At 43.1% G+C, this 20,113-nt stretch overlaps 1 protein-coding gene across 7 annotated transcripts in view; it reads right to left on the bottom strand.

The window, feature by feature from the left end:
* TNS3 (tensin 3) overlaps positions 1-20,113 on the bottom strand; it is a 420,724-nt gene that overhangs the window by 261,392 nt on the left and 139,219 nt on the right. For all 7 annotated transcript variants that reach the window (XM_053262003.1, XM_053262000.1, XM_053262001.1 and 4 more), the window contains exons 2-3: positions 20,020-20,064; positions 552-663 (exon numbers count right to left, since the gene is read on the bottom strand). Coding sequence is in view for 4 of the 7 variants with exons in the window: in XM_053262000.1 (XP_053117975.1) it covers positions 552-663; positions 20,020-20,064 (157 nt within the window). In the remaining 3 variants the exon portion in view is untranslated. The remainder of the gene's footprint in view (positions 1-551; positions 664-20,019; positions 20,065-20,113) is intronic.

Below are 20,113 nucleotides of genomic sequence, written 5' to 3'. Positions count from 1 at the left end.
ACCCTGGAGTGGTTTTCAGTGGTTCAGCCTTGTCTGAAACCCTGGAGAGTTAGTTCTGATGGTACTTGTGCTAGATGGACAATGGTCTGACTCAATATAACACATTCTCTGGGTCCTAATAAACACAGGGTCATTTCCTCATTGCAGGCAATATTACCTAAGCCTTCTCATCTGTGTTTATGGGAGAGGTAGAATATAATTCATTACATAAATAATCCACCATTTTCCCCACATAAGGCCAGTTCACGCAAGACATCAGCATGTACATTCTATCCTTCCACAGCCTACAGGACATATATTCTGAACCAGAGCTTACACATGTATATTCATATGCAGGAAAGCCTTGTTCATCCAATACGCCCACATCATTTTTGGGGGGGACACACACACTTAAGAGGGGCCTCCTTGTGTACAAGTGTGCACAAGTCAATGTATGCACATTGAACAGGACAAATGCCAAGATCAGTTCTTAGCCACTTGGAAACTATTTTTAAAAGCCTGTGCTAATCCACGGCCATATGTAAGCTGGAGAGCAAATCAGTAGCACTCACCTCTGCATGAAACGCCTTGCTGGTCAATGATTTGTTTGCAGGTATTGCAAGCTCTGGGTTTCTTGAAGTTCTTGCTCTTGAATGTGTGAGAATTTGAAGCAAGCTCTTCTGGCTGGAAAAGAAAGAGAGGGGAAAATATTGCATATTTGCATAAAGTAACAAATAAGTGTTGTTGTTTTTTAATATAGAAAGAAACCCAGTGAAGGAAATACTAAAATATGGCATTTTAAATTGCTTGTCTTTTTTAATTGTACATTACCTTCAAAGATAGTGTTGCAAATATAAATACTAAGCCTGTGCACTCAAAAAAATGTCAAATCTGATCTGACGCATTTAGACAGTAAAAATTGTCGGGGGGGGGGGGGCAACATGACCCCAAGCTAAACTGACTGAACCAGGTTGGATTGGACATTCCCCCTTATTCACAGTTCTAGTTACTACCAGATCATAACACCTGTTGACAGCAGCGCAATGTCCTCTTCAGCAGGCTGGAGCTGCCTGGTCATACTTATCTTCTGTTGCAGCTTCAGTTTTAAAATGCCAGTGTTGTTCCTTTAAGCTGTTTAGAACCTCAGCAGCCAGAACAGTGCATTATGGACTGTGCAGTTCTTTTAAGGGATGCAGCTATGGCTCCTAAGTGTCTCCACATCCACTGACTCCATGGAGGTCCAAGACCACATTTTAAGAGCTCCCCAGATACAGCACTGCTAACTAGGCAAAGAGACACCTTTCAAAGTGGGTATTCTCTTTTATTTTTTCATGGGGAAAGCAAGGAGCCCTATTCAACCCCAGCACAGCATCACTCCGGTGGCTGTTGCTGGTGTCTACCTTGTGTTTCCTTTTAGACTGTGAGCCCTTTGTGGGGACAGGGAACCATCTTTGACTTGTGACTGCACAACCCTAATAAATTCAAAACATTTTGCACTATATATGCATATACGATTGTGTTCTTATCATTAATTATTAGGAACAAGTGGGGAGTCCATGGAAAATTCACCAGGAAAAGGAGAGATTTTCCCTTTCGTTTCCCTGCTACCCATTCGCTCTTGGACCCAGAAAACACCAGTGCTGAATCAGGAGAGCTCTTAAGATGTGATCTTGGATGTCCATGAAGCTGTAACAAAAGACAAATATGGCCAGGCAGCTCCAGCCAGCTGAAAATGAGATTGTGCTAGCACAGTGGCTTAAGTATGCATTTTACTTTTCTCACTCTTCCTTCAGGGGTACTTTTCTTAGACTTAGTTCTTGCTGAAGTGATAAACCTTTATCAGGGCCATATCACTTCACGCTGCAGGTGAAGTCTCACATGACAGAATGTTCCTCCACAAAGAACATTCTTATGCATAGAACAGTGTTTTTCAACCACTGGTCCATGGACCGGTCCCAGTCCGTGAGGCATCACTAATAACCACTCCCCGCCCCTACCAAAATATAATTTCAGGCCGGCAGGGACTGCCGCCAGGAGCTATCCAGAGCTCATTTCCAGGCAGCCTTTGCTGCTGGATAACATTCATTTACATTATCATAAATTATTATTATTATGACATCACGCACAGAGGGGTGGGGCCCGGGATCCACAGAACCTGTGTGAGCTCTCTGGAGCTCATTTCTAGGCAAGCAGCCTTCGCTGCTGGATAATGTTCATTTCGCTCCCTTGAAGTGAACGTTATCCAGCAGTGAGGGCTGCCTGGAAATGAGCTCTGGAGAGCTCCCAGTGGCAGCAACCCCCGCTGGTCCAAAAAAATTTTTTGAGGGGAGGATGCCTGGGGGTGGGAGCAAGGGGGGCAAACCCTTTAATAACTGCTGGTCCAGGAAATTGCGCATAAAGAATGTATTCCAAAAACGTTGAGAAACACTGACTCCAAAAACGTTGAAAAACACTGGCATAGAAAACCAGCATGTCAGGAAGTAGGCTAGACAAGACCCATTCTCCACAACATCTAGTTTTCTATGTGAAGGGAATATTTTGAATGGAGGAACACTCTATCAGGCAAGTCTCATCTGCATCTGGAAGTGGTCCAGCCCAGACACTGGTTTGCCACTTCAGCAAGAACTAGGCTGCAGCCCCCAGTTCCTCACATCCCAGCATTTCTGCAGCTATTACCACATATATGCTACTGATGTTCTTATATCAGCAGGAATAGTCAGTTTATTATGGTCAAAAGACTCAAAATAGAGCATAAAAAACAACAAACAACAAAAGAAACAATTTGATGTACCATTAAATATCAACACAACAATCTTTGAAGCTATTAGTTTCCTCCCACATTTAATCATAATATTAAATGCCCTAAACTGAATCTCATCCTCAAATTTGTAATAATTCCCATCCATATAAGCCACCTCTACAGTCCTCTGTTAAAATATCTCAATAGATTCACCCAAAGACTAAAAATGGTGCCTGAGGCATGCTAAATAAATAAATAAATAAACACACAAATAAATATGTGAATGTATGGTTCAAGAATGACCTTTATTACTGACGGGAAAATAAGAGTAGCTTGCTTTCTTCACTCAGTTCCCACTCCTCTGCTAAATTGCATAGGGATGGCACATCAGAAGAAACACACTGTCTGAACAAAAAGTGTCTTGTGGCAAAGGTCAAATGGAGTGAGCTCCAGTCCACAAAAGCTTATACCATAAATGTGTTAGTCTTTAAGATGCCTCAAGCCTCTCTGTTGTTTTTGCTGCAGAGGACATACTGGAATTTGACACTGACTGAACAATTCTTGTTGCTCCCTTCCTGCCCCAAGTACTACCACACAATCCCTACACTCTGACCTTTCTCTCCTAGTCAATCTGCCTGCCTTTGAATAGCTCACCAGCAGCAGATGCTGCAGTTTCCTAGGATTCTGCCTGTACGTTTTATTAGTCTCCAAGGAAAAGAAGACAACTTAAAACCCACCTTTATCCATGAGAGAGCAAGAGGCAGGGGATACTTCTCAAAATGCAAACATGGGCCTGCTACATCACCAGCCCTTCAGGTGAGAAAACTGAAGAACCTGATAATTATGTCTCCAGCAGTACAATATTGAATACTTTAAATATTCTCTTTTTAGGAGAAATTCGGTAGGAGAAATACTCCTGGAGAATGCCTAACTCTGACCTCTTAGTATGAGGACCAAAAGAAAAAGAAAAAGGCCAATTAAGTGATGACTGAAAGGACTCTTTATGAGATGACACAGGGCCCCCACTTACAAAATCTTTGCAGATCCAAACCACATCTCTGTTTCTGTGGGAACTGACAAAAAAAATAAATAAATCAAAAGATCAAGAAAGAAGCACAAAGAAACAATCAAGGGAAAACGCTGGGGATACTGTTTTCCTCCCCTGTCCAGTTATTAATCATTTTACTGCATTTGACATCTTTCCCTAATCTATATCTTTATTAGGGCAGAGCTGCACATAATAAGGCAATCCCATGCCATGTTTCTCACTCCAAATGTCTAGTTAATCTCACCCCACATTATGACATCATTACCCTGGGCACATCCATGTATCTGCATCACTGGCTATGGCTTGTGGGGTCAGGGGAACATGCAATATGGGAGAAGGTGACTTCACATTATGGGAGAGGAAAACTCAACATGGGGCTTCTGTTTGGGGTATCAGCAGGCATTTCTGCTCTTTTTTAAATTCTACAAGGAACAATTTCAAGATTGAATTTAAAAACAAAACAAAACCTGCTAAGTTTACTGTTAAGTAAACCTTTAGGCTGACATATATTCTTTTTCTCTTTGAAAAAGAACTTGTGTTTTCTTTGTCTTCAGGTTGATTCTGGCTGCAAGAAGCCACCTATTATTTTGGGAAACCTTTAACATGACAACAAGTATAACAGGAGAATATCCATTAAGGAAGAAAGTTGCACCAAAAAAGAACTACAGGTTAGCCCTTTCCTCCACTCCCTGTCAAGACTCAGTTTGTAAGCTCCTGAGGGCATAGGCCTGATGTTTCTTTCTTTTGTAGCTTCTGCTACTCTGTAAAGTGCCAGCTTCATTAGGATGTTATAACACCACAATTTTAGGCCATTGTGAGTACAAATAGCAATTATGTCGCTACAACAGGAAATTATGCTACTAAATCCAGAGTATGGAAGGTTTGCTTTTATCCTTCCTCTTACTCCAGAAATGATCCGGACCTGAAATACAGTCCCTTCCAAAATGTTCTCTTTACAAACTGGCACACTGTGTTCCCTTCAGGTTGCATTACCAGGAAGCTATTTGGCATTGCCCTCTTACAGTACATAGAGCAACTAAGGGGACATTATTCACCTGTAAATAGCTTTTTGAAAAGCATCTGGGGTGCCCAACAGTTTTATTTTATCCCTCCCCCCACCAAAGAAATACAGGAACTCTAAAAAATATGTAAAATATCCCTTGAATATTAAATAGTTATATAGTTGCTTTGAATAAATACACTAAGAAAAGCTCGCTCCCCTTCTCAGATTTCTGTTCACAGCATCCACAGTTTTCAGTAAGAGATACAGCAGATTGTAAGAAGCTTTGCAGTATTACATCTGTGGAGACAGGGAAATCAAGGATTTGCTGCACAACTTATCTGTGGCCCTATTACCAGAGAATTGTTGAAGGAATACAAACATTGGTCAAACTCACAAAAAGAGATTGAGCCGGGTCTCACAATCCGTGAGACCCGGTTCTGCAGGGTGAGCGCGGAGAGGGAGCCCTGGGCAGCCTGATCGGCCGCCCACACAATTGCCAGCTCCGTGACGGAACCGGCGGGAGCTGGGGAGCTCAGGGGCCGCATGGCCCCTGCAAGCCCCAGTATGCCCTGCGTTAGCGTGCAGGGCATACTAGGGAGACCCCTGAGCCAGGAGGCTGCTTTTAAGCCTCCTGGCCGGGGGTCTACTCATGAGTAGGCACGGCACGGTGTGAAGCTGCACTGCAGCTACTCACAATTCTAAAAACCAGGTTGCAAACCTGGTTTTTTACCAGGGGTTCCCGAGTGGGTTACCTGCTCTGGAACCACTGGGCTCAGCTCTCATGTATAGCAAAAATTGGGCTAGGCTCTCCTAGCTTGATTTTTGCTAATCGTGTGAATGGCCCCATTATTTGCTTTGAAAACATGGTCAGCCAGAGAGTGGCTACTTGTACATTAGCCCTGGTCAAAGCAAGACCAATTTTTGAACACTCCTGTGCTAAACTGCTATTCAGATAAATGTTTTTTATGGGATGTGAATGTATGGCTTGCTTGAATTAATTTTATAATATTCATGTTATTGCTTTGTCACCTCTAATCATAGAAAAATGTATATGAATCTAGCGTAGCTTATGGCTGAAAACAAATACAATTTGAATTGAACTGAACAGTATAAACAAATGGAAACAAATCATATTACCTGAAAAGAATGTAAAATGCACTCAAATCAAAAGTGTTGTTCTCGTTTCTCTCAGTATCACAGATTATTTCCATAACCACTCATTTGCACCAGTGAAATGTACACAAATAGGGGATACAAATGGCTGATGAGACATCATTACCATCTATCAGTAGAAGTTAATTTTGGCAGGGCAGGATAATTCCGGAAAGTATAGATTGAGGTACACTGGGGTGTCACGGGGGGGGGGGACTAAAAGGCTCCTGTGAGCCCCAAAATACTCTTTTGACAGTGGGGGCTATCTTTCGTCCTTCCAATAAGCCTCTACTGGAAGCAGGTAACGTGTTGCATCTCTGCACTAGTAGCAACCGGATCATTTAATTATTCCTGATACAGAGATGCAGCAGAATTATCTACTCTCATAGGAAGGTACCTTTTACTGTTGGGCTATCTGGCTTTGCATTGTCTGTACCAACTGAACTGTTGCCAGGGTTTCAGACAGGGACCTTTCCAAGCCTCATCTGGAGATACCAGGACAGGTGGGGGTTCTTGAATCCCTGCACTGGGTACTGCGCCCGGACTCACACCAGCCACGCTTCTGGTTCAGTGAGACAGAACTGTCCTGATACCAGCAAAAAGAGGCCTGCCTCAAAGGGGCTGCCTGTTCTCACTGGCATTAGTGCAGCCCTACCTCATTAAGCTGGCATGAGTAACTGTGCCGGCTCAGTGATGTCATCAGGCTGCATCAGCTCAACCGGAGAGCGGCCAGCATGGAGTTGGGGCTGAGCATGCCCATCCAGTGGGCCAGCAGCACTCATGTCCCAACAAGCAAGCACTGCCCACCAGTGCGGCCTGGTGAAGGTAGAAGGGATGGGGTCACCTTCAATTCTTATCCCAGGGCCCTCTCCAACCTTGCTATGCCTGTATATCAGGAAATGAACTTGGGAGCTCCTGCCATGTAAAGCATCTGCTCTTCCAATGAACTACAGCCTCATCCCAGATCGCTGTCAGCTCTGTGTGTGTCTGCAATCTAGACCTACCTCCTTCTGTTCAAGAGGCACACTCAGAACTTCAGTGGGTGGGTTCAAAGATCACAAAAAGCCAAGAGTAAGCCTTGGCTTTGTACACCATCTCTCAAACCCAGGAGTGCATGCTCCTCCCTTCCTCTACCCACACTACTTCCAAACTGTAGTTAGGGGGGAAAGTCAGGTCAGTCATGATGCCCTAACTAGGGATGTGCATGGAACCGGTTCAAAGGACCGGCGGTTCCACTGATTTGAAGGCAGGGGGGTTGACTTTAAGGGCAGGGAGGGTGTACTTACCCCTCCCTCCGCTTTCCCCCCGCCAGTGCTCCATTAGCAAAGGGCCTGTCAGGACAGCAGCCTGCCTGCACGCATCAGGTACTTCCGGTGATGTGGGGTCCGACGAGGCAACAGTGTAGCAGGGAGTTATGCTGCCACTCTGACAGACCCTTTGCTAATGGAGCGCCGGTGGGGATGAAGCGGAGGGAGGGATAAGTGCACCCTCCCCCACCCTTAAAGTCACTCCCCCCACCTTCGAACTTCCCCCACCCGGTTCCGTGCACATCCCTAGTCCTAACTAACCAATTCTGGCTTATTCTTACTAAAGTGCTTGAAATAAATCACAATCTGAATAAATCTTTGGTTCACATTGTGTTTTATCTCATGGTTTAGTTCAGACATTATGACCAGTTCTGTCTTGTCCCTGACCGAAATCAGAAGCAGAGTTCTTCCAGCTTGCACATGGGTGGGGTGGAAACTATGATCTCCACTGGGCTGAGACATTCATGTGATGTCAAGGGTTAACCTTTGCTGCACTTGACAGCTGAACCAGCCCAGTGAGTCATGCAGAACAGAACAAGTGGCTCCTCTGAAGGTGGGCAATTTTTTCTCTTTCACATTCTAAGCCAGTATTCCTCACTGCAAGGCCTGAAAGCCAATGGCAGCTCCCACTGACCCTAAGTACAGCTCACTGAAAAATTTAGAAGGCATCTGCAAAGCTTCAGCCAAAGCCTTGTGACTGTCCCCACCATGCACTGCTGCACTTTTCCTAGTGCTGTGGGGCTTCTTTAAGGAAAAATGAGTCCTCTCAAGCCCCAACATCATCTTGGAAGGTACGCTCAGAGTGCTTGAAGGTGTAGTCCTTCCCAGTGTTTTCCTCAGTTATATGGGGACAGAGCTGGGAAGGTATATACTTCCCAACACTCTGTGTGCACTTCCCAAGACAATGCTGGAGTTTGATAGAAGGCCCCTCCTGATGCTAAGGAAAATGCAGCACTGCACAGAGGTCAGCACAATGGGAAATGGCCCTACTATTCAAAGTTTTTCGCCAAAGTGGTCCCCACTTGAAAAAAATAATGACCATCATTGTTCTAAATGCTTTGGGGGAAGAACAAAGCATGCCTTCAATCTTAATTCGGAAAAGGGTGTGCCTTAGCAGTGAGAAAGCTGGGAAACTCCAATTTAGTCAATCAAAAAACTGATGTCAGAACTCCCGCTGTTCTGTATGTACAAACTCTTACAGCATTCACACAATTTTAAAAAATTACTTTTTGGAAGCACCAAAGTGCTCCACTGAAATTGGGCCCACATTATGCTGGGCTACAGGAAGATCAATCATGACTGAAACCGTTTAATGCTGATATAGACCAGAAACAGTCTGGGAAACACAGAAGCACACTGGAGCCAAAACAACTTTCTCAAAGTTGAACTGAAGGACAGCCTGTCAGTGAGTCCAAAACTAGCTATACGTTCTACCAGAACTTGACAAATGTTCTTTGGATCTAGGAGCCAGCCCAAAAACGTAGGAATCAGGCAATGGGCACTTGAAAAAGTTACTGGACTTAGTGATGGACATTATGGAAGGGGAGGGTAAATGGGCTTCTCTTTACCCCCTTTACAAGTAACAGAACAGAAAACAGAAAAAGGGCTGCCTACATACTATTCTGTAATCCTGTTTTTTAATCTTGTTCCCCTTTTAATCTTGTTCCTTACCTCCACAATCCCTAAGCTAAAACAAATGTGGGTGTTAGACGTTAACAATTTCTTCCCCACCATCTTTGGCCCAAAAGTCATATTCATAAATTTTTTAAGATACTCGTTTTCCCTCAGGACTTTTCAGACTGAATGAAATCCAGTTGCAAGGGACCAATTGAGGCTATAACAGTATTCATAGTAGTAGTAGTCCAATGACACAGTAACCCAAATAATGGAGAAGCAAAATGTTATCAATATGCTTCAAAGTGGGTTATTTCATTCATTCATTCATTCAATTTATAGTGGCTCAGGGCAGTTTATATTAAAATTAAAAAGACATAATAAAACAATTAAAATAATATAAAAACATTTAAACCAGCTTAAAATTAAAACTAGATATCATTAAAAGCCAGACTAAAAAGGTGGGTCTTTAAGGCTCTCCTGAAGTCCTCCAAGAAAAATAATCCTCTCATATCCACAGGGAGCACATTTGTTAAGGTCTCATTGTGGTGTCATTGTGCTGATTTGGCAATGAACTCCACAGTCATTGAAGTGACAAGATCTCTTTGGAATGTCCAGTGTCATCATCCAGTCACTTTTGAGTTGGAATGCCAGACTGAGAAAGTTGATTTAAAAGGGAAGTTAAAAATCTTAAGGTTAATTCCCTGCTAACTTGGCAAGAGGCACCTTTTAACATGGTGATTCTCTTTATTTAACAGGGGGAGACAGAGACATAGCTAGGGTAGAGGGGGCCCCTGTTCATCCCTTTCTCTGGCAGCCCCCCAGAGTGAGGGAGATAATGAAGAAAATAGGGAGGGATGGAGCTGGAGGGCCCTCAGGAGCTGGGGGCCCGTGTTCTTTGAACCCTTTTGCTCAATTATAGCTCACCCTGGAGGGAGAGTAACTGGCCCTATCCACCCCCAGCACAGTACCTCCAGCAACTGTTGCTGGTGTAGATAGATAGATAGATAGATAGATAGATAGATAGATAGATAGATAGATAGATAAGCAAGCAAGCTGATAGAACAAGGTTAGTAGGAAACAGCAAAAAAACATGCAGAAATATGTTCAGATATTATTGGGGCTATAAAGTAAAGCAGTAATAAAAACAATAGCAATATCATAGCACACCTTACATAGCTTACAACATGCAGCCAGTTAACATCACGGTGCAAAAGGAAACATTTTAAAAACTGCCATGTGGCCCCATACTCTGTAATTGGACAGCCATTCTCCAAATACTAGGTTTCCATCCCCATCCTAACAAGACAGAAACTACCTTGGTAAACGAGAATTATGAACAAAGACAACGGAAAGCTAGACCAAGATCAGCAGCTTACAAAGGATCACAATGAAAGAGAATTAAAGGAGGTTCTGTCACAATCCTGTAGAAATATTTCTTGATGGCAGCCATTTTTATCTGCCTCCCACTCCACTCTTTCCAAAACATAAATCTCCAGTCTGTTGAAATTTTAAATCAAAAAAGTAACAAATGTTAATAAATTTTAATCCACCTGCAAGTGCCTATGTTAGTCATTTGTAGTCCAAAAAGTCCAAAAGGTTGTAGTCCAAAAAGGAAAGGAAAGGAACTTTACTACAGCTTCTTGCCTGGTCACTTGACAGCAACTCCTACTCACCATGTGGTCAACTCTGAACTTATTTTCCTAGGTATTAGCATCTGGAACTCACAAGCACCCCCTGAACAAAATGGAGGATATGCTTTCTATCACCCACCAATGATCAATATGGAAGCAAGAGACACATTGCTTCCCTCTGGGTGCATAAATGGGAAAGGGTGGCAGAATCTCATGATGCAACCGAAGAGAAAAGAAAGACAGGAAACAAAACTGCTCTGAGAGAGGATACTTTGTAAGGCTCTCTACACAAGCAATGTGGAGAGCCTTAGAGGGTTCTGGGCAGACAGCAGGCTTGGCCTGCTCTCCCAGCACACGAGCAGAGAGCCTGTCCTGGGTGGCCGCATTGGCCGCCCACACAATTACCGACTCCATCATGGAGCCGGTTGGGGCAGTGGGCATTCTGGGGAGCCTCCCAGTCGGGGATCTCCTGGTGAGTCAGCCCGGTGCGGAGCCGCACCATGGCAACTCATGATCACAAAAACAGGGTTAGTGGAGAGCTCGCTCCGCTAACCTTGTTTTGGTGGGGCATTTTAGAGGGCTGGTCACTGGGAGGCATGCAGCTCCTGTGGTGGCACACAACTAGCCAAAACCAGGCCGGGCTCCCTTAGCCCGATTTTGGTTGGTCGTGGGAATAGACTCTATGAGTATCCTCATGAAGAAGAATATATATGCCATCATCTGTAAAATTCAAACAGAACTTTGTTTTGCCATAACTGGCATCAAGCTCCCAAGATGTAGCAAAACACACACAGTCACATCCTTCACACAACTATATGCGTGGGTATTTGTATATTGCCCACTTTCTCTTGCATTTAGTGTAATGCATGCCAGAGTCATCCATTTGAGAATTTAAGCCAATCTTCCTCCAGTTAAAATATGAAGGATATACAACATGGAAAGGTACTCTCAAAGTTGCATCAGACATGGCAGCATGGAGGAGTGAACAGCAAACACAAGTCTCTTGGGTTCCCCACTACTTCACCACACAGATTCATTTAAAATACAACGAGGCAGGTCTCACGACTAGTGAGATCCGCTTTTGGCGGTTTTGCGGGGAGAGTGGGCTAAGCCCACTCTCCATGCAGACGAGCAGGACAGGAGCCCTGGGCAGCCGGATCGGCCGCCCACACAACTACCGGGTGCGCAGGGCATACTGGAGAGACCCCCGAGCCGGGAGGCTGCTTTTCAGCCTCCCACCAGGTGTCTACTTGTGAGTAGCCGCAGCACAGCTAATCACTATCCCAAAAACCAGGTTTGCGGAGCACTTGCTCCGCAAACCCGGTTTAAGGGGCAGGCTACTTGAGTGGGTTACCCACTCAAGAACCACCGGGTTCGCAGCTGAGCCTGGTGGTTCACACGGTTGTAGGAAATCAGGCTAGCAGAGGGTAGCCCAGTTTTCTACAGTCATGTGAATAGCCTCAACCTCTACATCTCTCCTGCCTCAGAAATAGGCTTCCTGATCCCATATTGGGTGGACAAAGACCCAAATACTTTATTTCAGACAAGACAGTATTGTAGAGGAACGGGAAATTCAGAGTACCTTGTACTTCCCATTCACTGCAACACCAGCATGTCTATAGCCACTCTTAGTTAACATCAATGACTTTGTTCAAACAGTTGTTAAAACAGATTTTATTTCCCTTCCTACATGACCTTAAAAGCTTCTACAAATCTTTGGGCTATTTCAAAACCAATTATGTCTTCAGAATTCTTTGAGCACATCTTCCTTACAAAAAAAAAAGTCAGTTTCAAAATGCTTTTTACATGCTTGTTAAAGCTTTTTACCCTCTGGGTCTTCAAGGTTAACCTTCTATAAAGGCTGCTCTCGGAAGCTAACCCCACCCTGTAGGATCAAAGACAATTATTTTTCTTCTTTGTCATTTTGAAACATCTAAAAGTTCATATAGTTTAAGAGAGATAAATCACTCTGTTAAACAAGGCTTCATTAATAAGCTCGGGAAGGCAAAAATATTCACTGTTTGGTTGACCCTATCGATATGATGGCTATGTTAAGACCACATACATGTGAGTGTCTGGCACAAAATCAGGAGGGTAGTGGTGAAGATAACAAACACAGAGACTATTACAGGGATAATGGCAATTACCCCTTTCCAACAGAAAATACTACAATGCATTTGTAACAAGTTGTTCTGGTAAGAACTAATCTGCCTACTTCCATTTCACTATAATCTTAATTGATAATTACCATCATCACAAGTTAACCCACTTCAGCCTTAAATGTTCATGCATCTGCCATCTTAAATTGGGGTGGATTACATCATCACAAACTACCCTGTTGAGGTGTCCCTATGTGGCACTCACTACAACTGTACCCAATTTGATTCAAATCGGTTAGGCAGTCCAAAGGTTAGCCCATTTGTGCCTCAACTGCACATGTCCACCATCTTGAATGAGAGTGAATAACATCATTACAAACTACATCCTTGAGCTGACTGTATGTGTCCCTACACCTGTACCAAATTTGGTTCAAAGTGGCTAGGCAGTCCACAAGTTAGCCCTCTTGTGCCTCAACATTCATGTGTCCACAATCTTGAATTGGGGTGGATGATATCATCACAAACTATGCCATTTAGATGTCATTATGTGTCCCTATAACTGTACCCAATTTCATTCATATTGGTCCAGGGCCTGCGAAGTTGAGAGGCACGTACACACACACACACACACACACACACACACACACACACAATGCCGGGTAATCTCATAAGTTTACTTTCCTTAAGGAAAGTAGGCTAAAAACAGAATGGACAATTATCCAACCTGTATTTTGTCAAAGGTCCAAGTGCTCTCCTTCCTTGTCACCCATTATCCAAAGTGATCTTTGGAGAGCCATCATGGTGTAGTGGTTAGAGTGCTGGACTAGTGCCAGGGAGACCCGAGTTCCAATCCCCATTAAGCCATGATACTTGCTGGGTGACTCTGGGCCAGTTTCAGCCTAACCTACTTCACAGGTTTGTTGTGAGGAGAAGCTTAAGTATGTAGTACACCGCTCTGGGCTCCTTGGAGGAAGAGCGGGATATAAAATGTAAAAATAAATAAATAAATAAATCTGCACTACAAAGGTTCATTACACGAAAGTGAATTTATACAAGGGATCAGAGACAAATTTACTCACCAGACACAACCCAATGTAGTTTAAGAGATAACTGGGATCCCATGTCAACTGATTGGTAATTGTGAAATCTGTAAACCAGAATGGCTTGTTCAAATTGATTTTATCCATAGTACTATTATAGTAATACTGTCGTTTTAAAAATTTGACATGGGGAAGAGGAATCGTGACTACAGATGCCATAGGTACTACACAATAAGTTCTTGATGCCCTTTGAGCAACCCCATTCTACACAATAGTCACCATAGCCATGAAAACACCATTTGTGGTAAGAATTCCATGTTCCCATTGCTAAGAACGATATATTTCTGTTATTAAAAGATCTATCTGCAAAGAATCCTCCTGAATCCTACATAACGAATGAGTTATAATTATATGCTATAAATAAATAACCTAGAAGAGCTTTAAAATGCTTTACTGGTTTGCTTGTGGTCTCTTTTCTCCTTTTTTTACCACTTTCGTCCAGCTCCATGCCTGGATAAGTCTCCCCATCTGCTTTAATTCCCTCCTTTTCTCTAGCAGAGTTTTTCTTGAACCATCCTACTAGCCTCCCCTTACCTGCTCACCTAATTTATCCTTACGACTCATTGTCATCCCCCTCACTCCCGTGTCCATCTCATGTAATATGAATTAAAACTCCCTCGGACGGAACCATGTTTATTTTGTCATCTGCAGATTGTTTGTTTCACATAAATGCTAGAAAGATGGGGTACAAAGACTTCTTTGGTTCTCACAAAGAAGTCCTTCTGAGCTATATCCATCTTTTCCTCTCCTTAAACAAGGAAGGGATAAACACAGCCATTTCTTCAGAGTACCAAAAATCTAGTCCTAGACAGTCTAGCAGGGAAAACTGATAGCCCTGCAACATTCCATTTGGGTCGCCTAACATTAAACCATTTCACCTTGCCTGTTTGGGCAATTTTAGAGCCAAACTGCATATTGAGGCTATTCACACAAACGTGCAAAACTGGGCTAAGGGAGCCCAGCCCGGTTTTGCACTGCCAGGATTGGGCACGATCCTGGCGGCACCATGGCAGCAAACCTACCTACAGAGCCTCCCTTGAAAATGAGGTTAAGAGTGAGAGTGCCCACTTAACTCTGTTTTCCGGATTGTCTGTCAGCCACATCTGCTAGCAGACTTGGGGGGGGGGGAGAGTCCCCATAATGCACCGTGCATGGACATGGTGCATGGATGCAGCTCCGGGGGCGGCGTGGTGGGGGGCCCTCGCAGCACCTCAACCCTTGGAGCTGCCAGCCAAAGAGAAGACAGCCTGATTGTTTCCGGGGAGGTAAGCTCTTAAGGGCTTGCTCCCTGCAAACCCTGCAGCCTTTTCTCACTGCTCGTGAGAAAAGCCTCACTATGTTAAAACTGTAGGTTGGCCCCGCATCTCTGGGTTGTTGTTTTTTTAAGTGTATACAGCCAGTGGAGTGGGCATGATCAGAATTGGTGCCAATGGAAATTCCCCTCTTGGGGCTAATAGCAGCTTCAAAAATGCAATTTTTGTCAGAACCATGGCATGAGGAGAAAGGGCTAAATATCACTTGCCCCTCCCCCCAACACACACTGCAACCCCAATCCTGATATGCAGGCCAAACGCCACATTTAACATGCCGTGTAGCCTGACCCTTAAGCACACCAAGGAACTGTGGCTTGGGCAAGCACCATGTTGGCATGCTAACATGCATTCATAGTGGTCAAGATCCTGGTTTAAACATGAAGTCAGCCACACATGCCATGTGATTTAATTTCTTATACATCCAATTTCAAGTCACATTCAAATAAGGCCTCAGTGCTGCTTCATGCGTACTAGCCAGCAATATCTGTCCCATCAGTTGTAAAAATGAGCAGATTAAGAATGATGATCACATTGAATTAAGAACTGAATACACTAACGGAATATGACAAACCTTATTGTCTTGTATAACCCCTACTCTCTTGCTGATTAGCAGTAAAACCTGGGGCTAAAGTCAGTTCAAATGGCAATTAGAAACAGAAAAAAGGTAATGTGTGCTCTGAAAAATCCATGCTTCTTCATCCAAGACAACTTCCCCCTTCTTAGTCTCAGCCATGTAGTGGATACTATTGCCAGCACTGCTATTCTGAAGGCTCCCAGAAGCCTCTCTGCTTATGTCTGCAAGTACAGGCTAGTGGTTCCCACTCTTAACATGCTCAGAAGTCTCATAGGATCATGGGCTCCCCTTTGTTGGCATATTGGGAACAGGTCATTTAGTGGGACGGTCATCCCCAGATTCAACCAGCTGTCAAGCGAATTGAAAGGGGGTTAGCCTTATGCCTTTCCCTATATTAGGGAATGTCTAAATAGACTAGAATTAACGTTCGAGTTAGCTCCATGCTCAAGGTCCCTCTGTCCAAAGACTGACCCTTTACTTCCCTTCTTCTGCAGTTGCCTCTAACCAGCTAACGTTAATCACCTCCGCAGAAAAAGTCAGATAAGACACAGCAAGTGCAACTTCCTCCCCATAACAGAAGAATTAAGTGGGCAATAGTTAGGAACTCAGTGGTGTGCTTATTAAAATTACTGTTTGGTTTACTGGGCAGAAGGCAAAAAAACTCTTTAGCCCCTTCTAATTGTTGTAATGTATTTTTTGGAAGTAATATTGCTGTAATCAACTATCTTTATTCCTCTGTACCTCTATCCCTGCTCTCTTTCTTAAAATCCAAAAACCTGTTTCTCTAAAGCCTTCTATTCTCTAGCCAGCCCAGAAGTCATTTTAATTCAGACACCAAGCTAAATTGCCTCTTTACAAGTATCTGGTTAATCAATGTAATGTATTTTTAATAGTAATATTGTTTTAATCAACTATCCTATTCCGCTGTACCCCTGAAGCCCAAATAAAACCTTTCTTTGTTTTGGTCTGGGGGATCTCTGTCAGTTAATTTTCCCGGGACCAGAACCTTACACAAAAATTATTCTGATGTGAGACTGCTCCATCTCACCTCGCTAATTCCCCAAACAAAGCCCCAACGCATTTAGGGGTGTTCACCAATCATCCCGGAGCAGTTCCATTAACAATACACAATTATTCTATCATGCCTAATGTGTGGTAAAATTTTCATTACCACTTTGCAGAATGATACAGCCAGAAAACAAATCCACTCTGTGACGACAAAATATATCCTCAGGTGCATAGGAAGCTGCCATGGGTGTGTTCCAAGTTCTATGCTCCATCCATGCAAAGCAACCCTGAGGCCTGGACAGTGTCCACCTGAGCAGACTGTGCACCCAACACTGTCCTCTAGCAGGCTAGACTTATTAATCACCAAAAAGGGGGTTTGCAAAAGAATTGGATCTCTGGTTTAAATCAAATTTTTAAAATATATTTATTATTGAATAACACAAACTAATTGGTTGCTATGGCAATTAAAACTTTTGTTTGCAACTAAATAGAACTTTTATACTGCCTAGAAGCATGATTCCAAACCTCTGGACAATGGCCATGCAGCCCAGAGCTGATATCTGCTTAGGGAATTATTAAGGATTTATCTTTGGTTCTATCACATGCATAAAAGCAGCAAGATTGTTCACTTGAAGGCTAAATGCCCAGAACTTTCCAGAACCAAGGGCTAGTAGTTAACTGAGCAGAACAATGTTTCACCATGACATGGAAACATTGGTTGATAGAAGTCTAAATATTCATAACTTGCACAATAATAAATGCAATAAATGAACCACTGGGTCAGATTTATAATGCTCAGCTTCAAATAGCACATATCTTCCGCACTGGTTTGTTCTTTTACACAGAAGCTCAACTATGACCAATGTGTTAGAGAGAGGGTCCTGAATTCAGTTCTAACAAATTATGAACAAAGCCTTTAATTCAAATATAATTTTAAACCAGGTTAATTTTTAAGAGAGACATTTAGTTTTCTTTTAAAAAAAAATTTTAATGTTACAATTATTGGTTATCCCCTTGGGCCTCAGAAACATTCACACCGCAAACAGTTCTAAGGCAGGAATAGTACAATTTCCCAGGTTACCTGAAGATAAAAAGTTTGAAACACTTAGATAATTTTTTTCAAAAAACCCTGAATTTACATTGCTCATAAGTGCCCTCTCTGCAAATCAAGGCATCTCCTTCCCCCATCCTCTGGGATAGATGCATCCATCACAAACATTAGAGGAGGTTTTCTCATTTATCAAGTTATGTACATGGAATAATGTTCGAGACTTGTGTTTCTAGTAAACTAGGTTAAGGATAAATAACTGAAGGCTCAAGGCTCTGATCCTCAAAAGCTTCCTATCTTGCTCCAACATAGCCCTGACCCTGACACACACCCCATTATGCTCCTCAGTAGCTTTCCCCCAGACCAAAACATAGGCAAAGTGTTCTTGAATCCTTTCTCCTCAGGGGTCTAGCTGGGAGAGAAGGAGCCTGTGTTCACAGCTCTACCTAGTGGCCCCTTGGAGTGAGGGAGATTAATAATAAATTCATTCATTCATTCGAGTCAGTGACCAGCAATCAAAAGATAAAATGGAAAATAAAATTAAAGTAAAATAAAATAAAATAAAAAACAGGACTGGGTAAAGAATATCAAAACATATATATTCAGTGGTCTCAATTACAATTCATCAACTGCTCCCATCTCAGTTTGCATACTGCGGCACAGAATCTTGCTGCCTCAGCTGTAATTGCTGTATACTGGTCACCAGAAGGAAGGAAGTATAATACTCTTCCAATCGACCTGGCATATTTTTTTAGAAGTGGTTCAATCCAGGCAATGTGAATGTCCCTATAATATAAACAGTATAAAGCACATGTAAGATGAACTCAATATTACTCAAACTGCATTGACATATCCGGTTCCTGAGTGGTATTCTCTTAAATCTGCCAACCAAAATGGCAGAAGGCAGGGCATTAAAATGCACCAGTGAGAACGCTCTCCTCTGGTTTTGAGTGGTTAGATTTGTAAGGTATGCTGCTGGCTGAGGGTAGTATGAGAAGCCACCTGGAATGCTACTGAGGTTAACAAGACTTAAATCAGATTGCTTCTCCATAGCCACAATACTTTGTTTAATAATTTCTTTGGCAGCGTCATGTCCCAATGAAAGTAGATATTGTGGAAAGAGATCAGATCTGCCCAATTTATCATGAAGGCTCTTACACCAATTAGAATGGAATTAACCTTTCAGTACCAGGGGGGCCAGGCCCTGGTGGCAAAAATATAATCGGAGCCAGTAATTAAATGTGTGAAGCCACCCCTGGGCCTCGACTCTGGTTAAACCCACCTCTAGGCACAGGATGGCATTTGAAACACACCTAGGCACCTGGAATATGACATGAAGGAATCTAGACTGAACAACTTCCATGGGTTTGCAGTTGCAGGTGGAACAGATGTGGACCCCATATAGCTTTTTGCCAATGTTTTGGCCAGGTATAGCTTGACAGCTGCTGGGATAAAATAGCCCCCTCTAGTGTGGAAAAATTTTAATATAGCAGATGCACTCCTCTGTGCACTTGCTGCAGCATGTTCGCATTGTGTACCCCGTGTACAATTTGCATGGAAAACTATACCCAAGTGCTTATAGCTCCTAACCTGCTCAACCGTACTCCCGTTAATTTGTAATTTGTGTTCTTTTGGTCTTTTGGCAAATACCATAACTGTAGTCTTCTGTGGGAGGGAAATAATGATGAAAATACAAAGGGGTGGAGCTGGGGAGCCCGGGTTCTTTGAACCCATCTACTCAGTTATAGTTATGCCCCTGTTTTTCCTGCAGTGTGAGCAGCAACAGAGACTTTGCCAGATACCCTCCTCTCACACATCTCAGCTGCTCACTTCCATTCAGAAGCCATTCAGGAAAAATGGTAGTGAATTGAGCAGCTGAGATGCCCAAAGGAAATGCCTCTATCACTGTTCAGACTGGGGAAGAAGGAGCTAAAGAGCTTTTTGCCTTCTGTCCTCCCATGTGGAAGTGAGTCAATAGGCCCAGTCAATACATTTGCCCAGTTTAAAATATGGCCCTTGCTAAACATGGGTAGAAGATGTTTTGGCCCTAGAGAAAAAAAGGCAAAATGTTGGTTCATCATACTTGATGTATGCATCCATGAACCCAGTGTAGGAAGCCACTCATCAAACATGTCTGACCCATGGATTTTGCCACCAAAGCCAAAAGAATGCCTGCCAGTCACAAACAAAGCTGGGTGATGGTGAAAATGATTACTCATTTGATTGGTTCATTTCACTCTGGGGGAAGAGCTAAGCTTTTAATAGCAGCAAAAACCCACAAAGCACAAATGTGATTACTTCTCTCCGTCTATCCATTCCAAGTGTAAAGCACAACTCTCAGCAGATTATCAAATTAAGGACGGTGGGGAAATGGACAGATTTGCTGAAGAAACAACATACCTCACTTAGCCCACCAGCCAAAATTCCAGACGAAATCTTGTCAGCCTGTTCAAAACAAAAGGTTACTTCAATTAGTGAAATGTTGCCACCTGAC

Source organism: Hemicordylus capensis, chromosome 6 (genome assembly GCF_027244095.1).
Source record: "Hemicordylus capensis ecotype Gifberg chromosome 6, rHemCap1.1.pri, whole genome shotgun sequence".
Classification (NCBI taxonomy): Eukaryota; Metazoa; Chordata; class Lepidosauria; order Squamata; family Cordylidae; genus Hemicordylus; species Hemicordylus capensis.
Note: the sequence above shows the minus strand (reverse complement) of the source record. Positions and strands in the feature narration are given on the sequence as shown.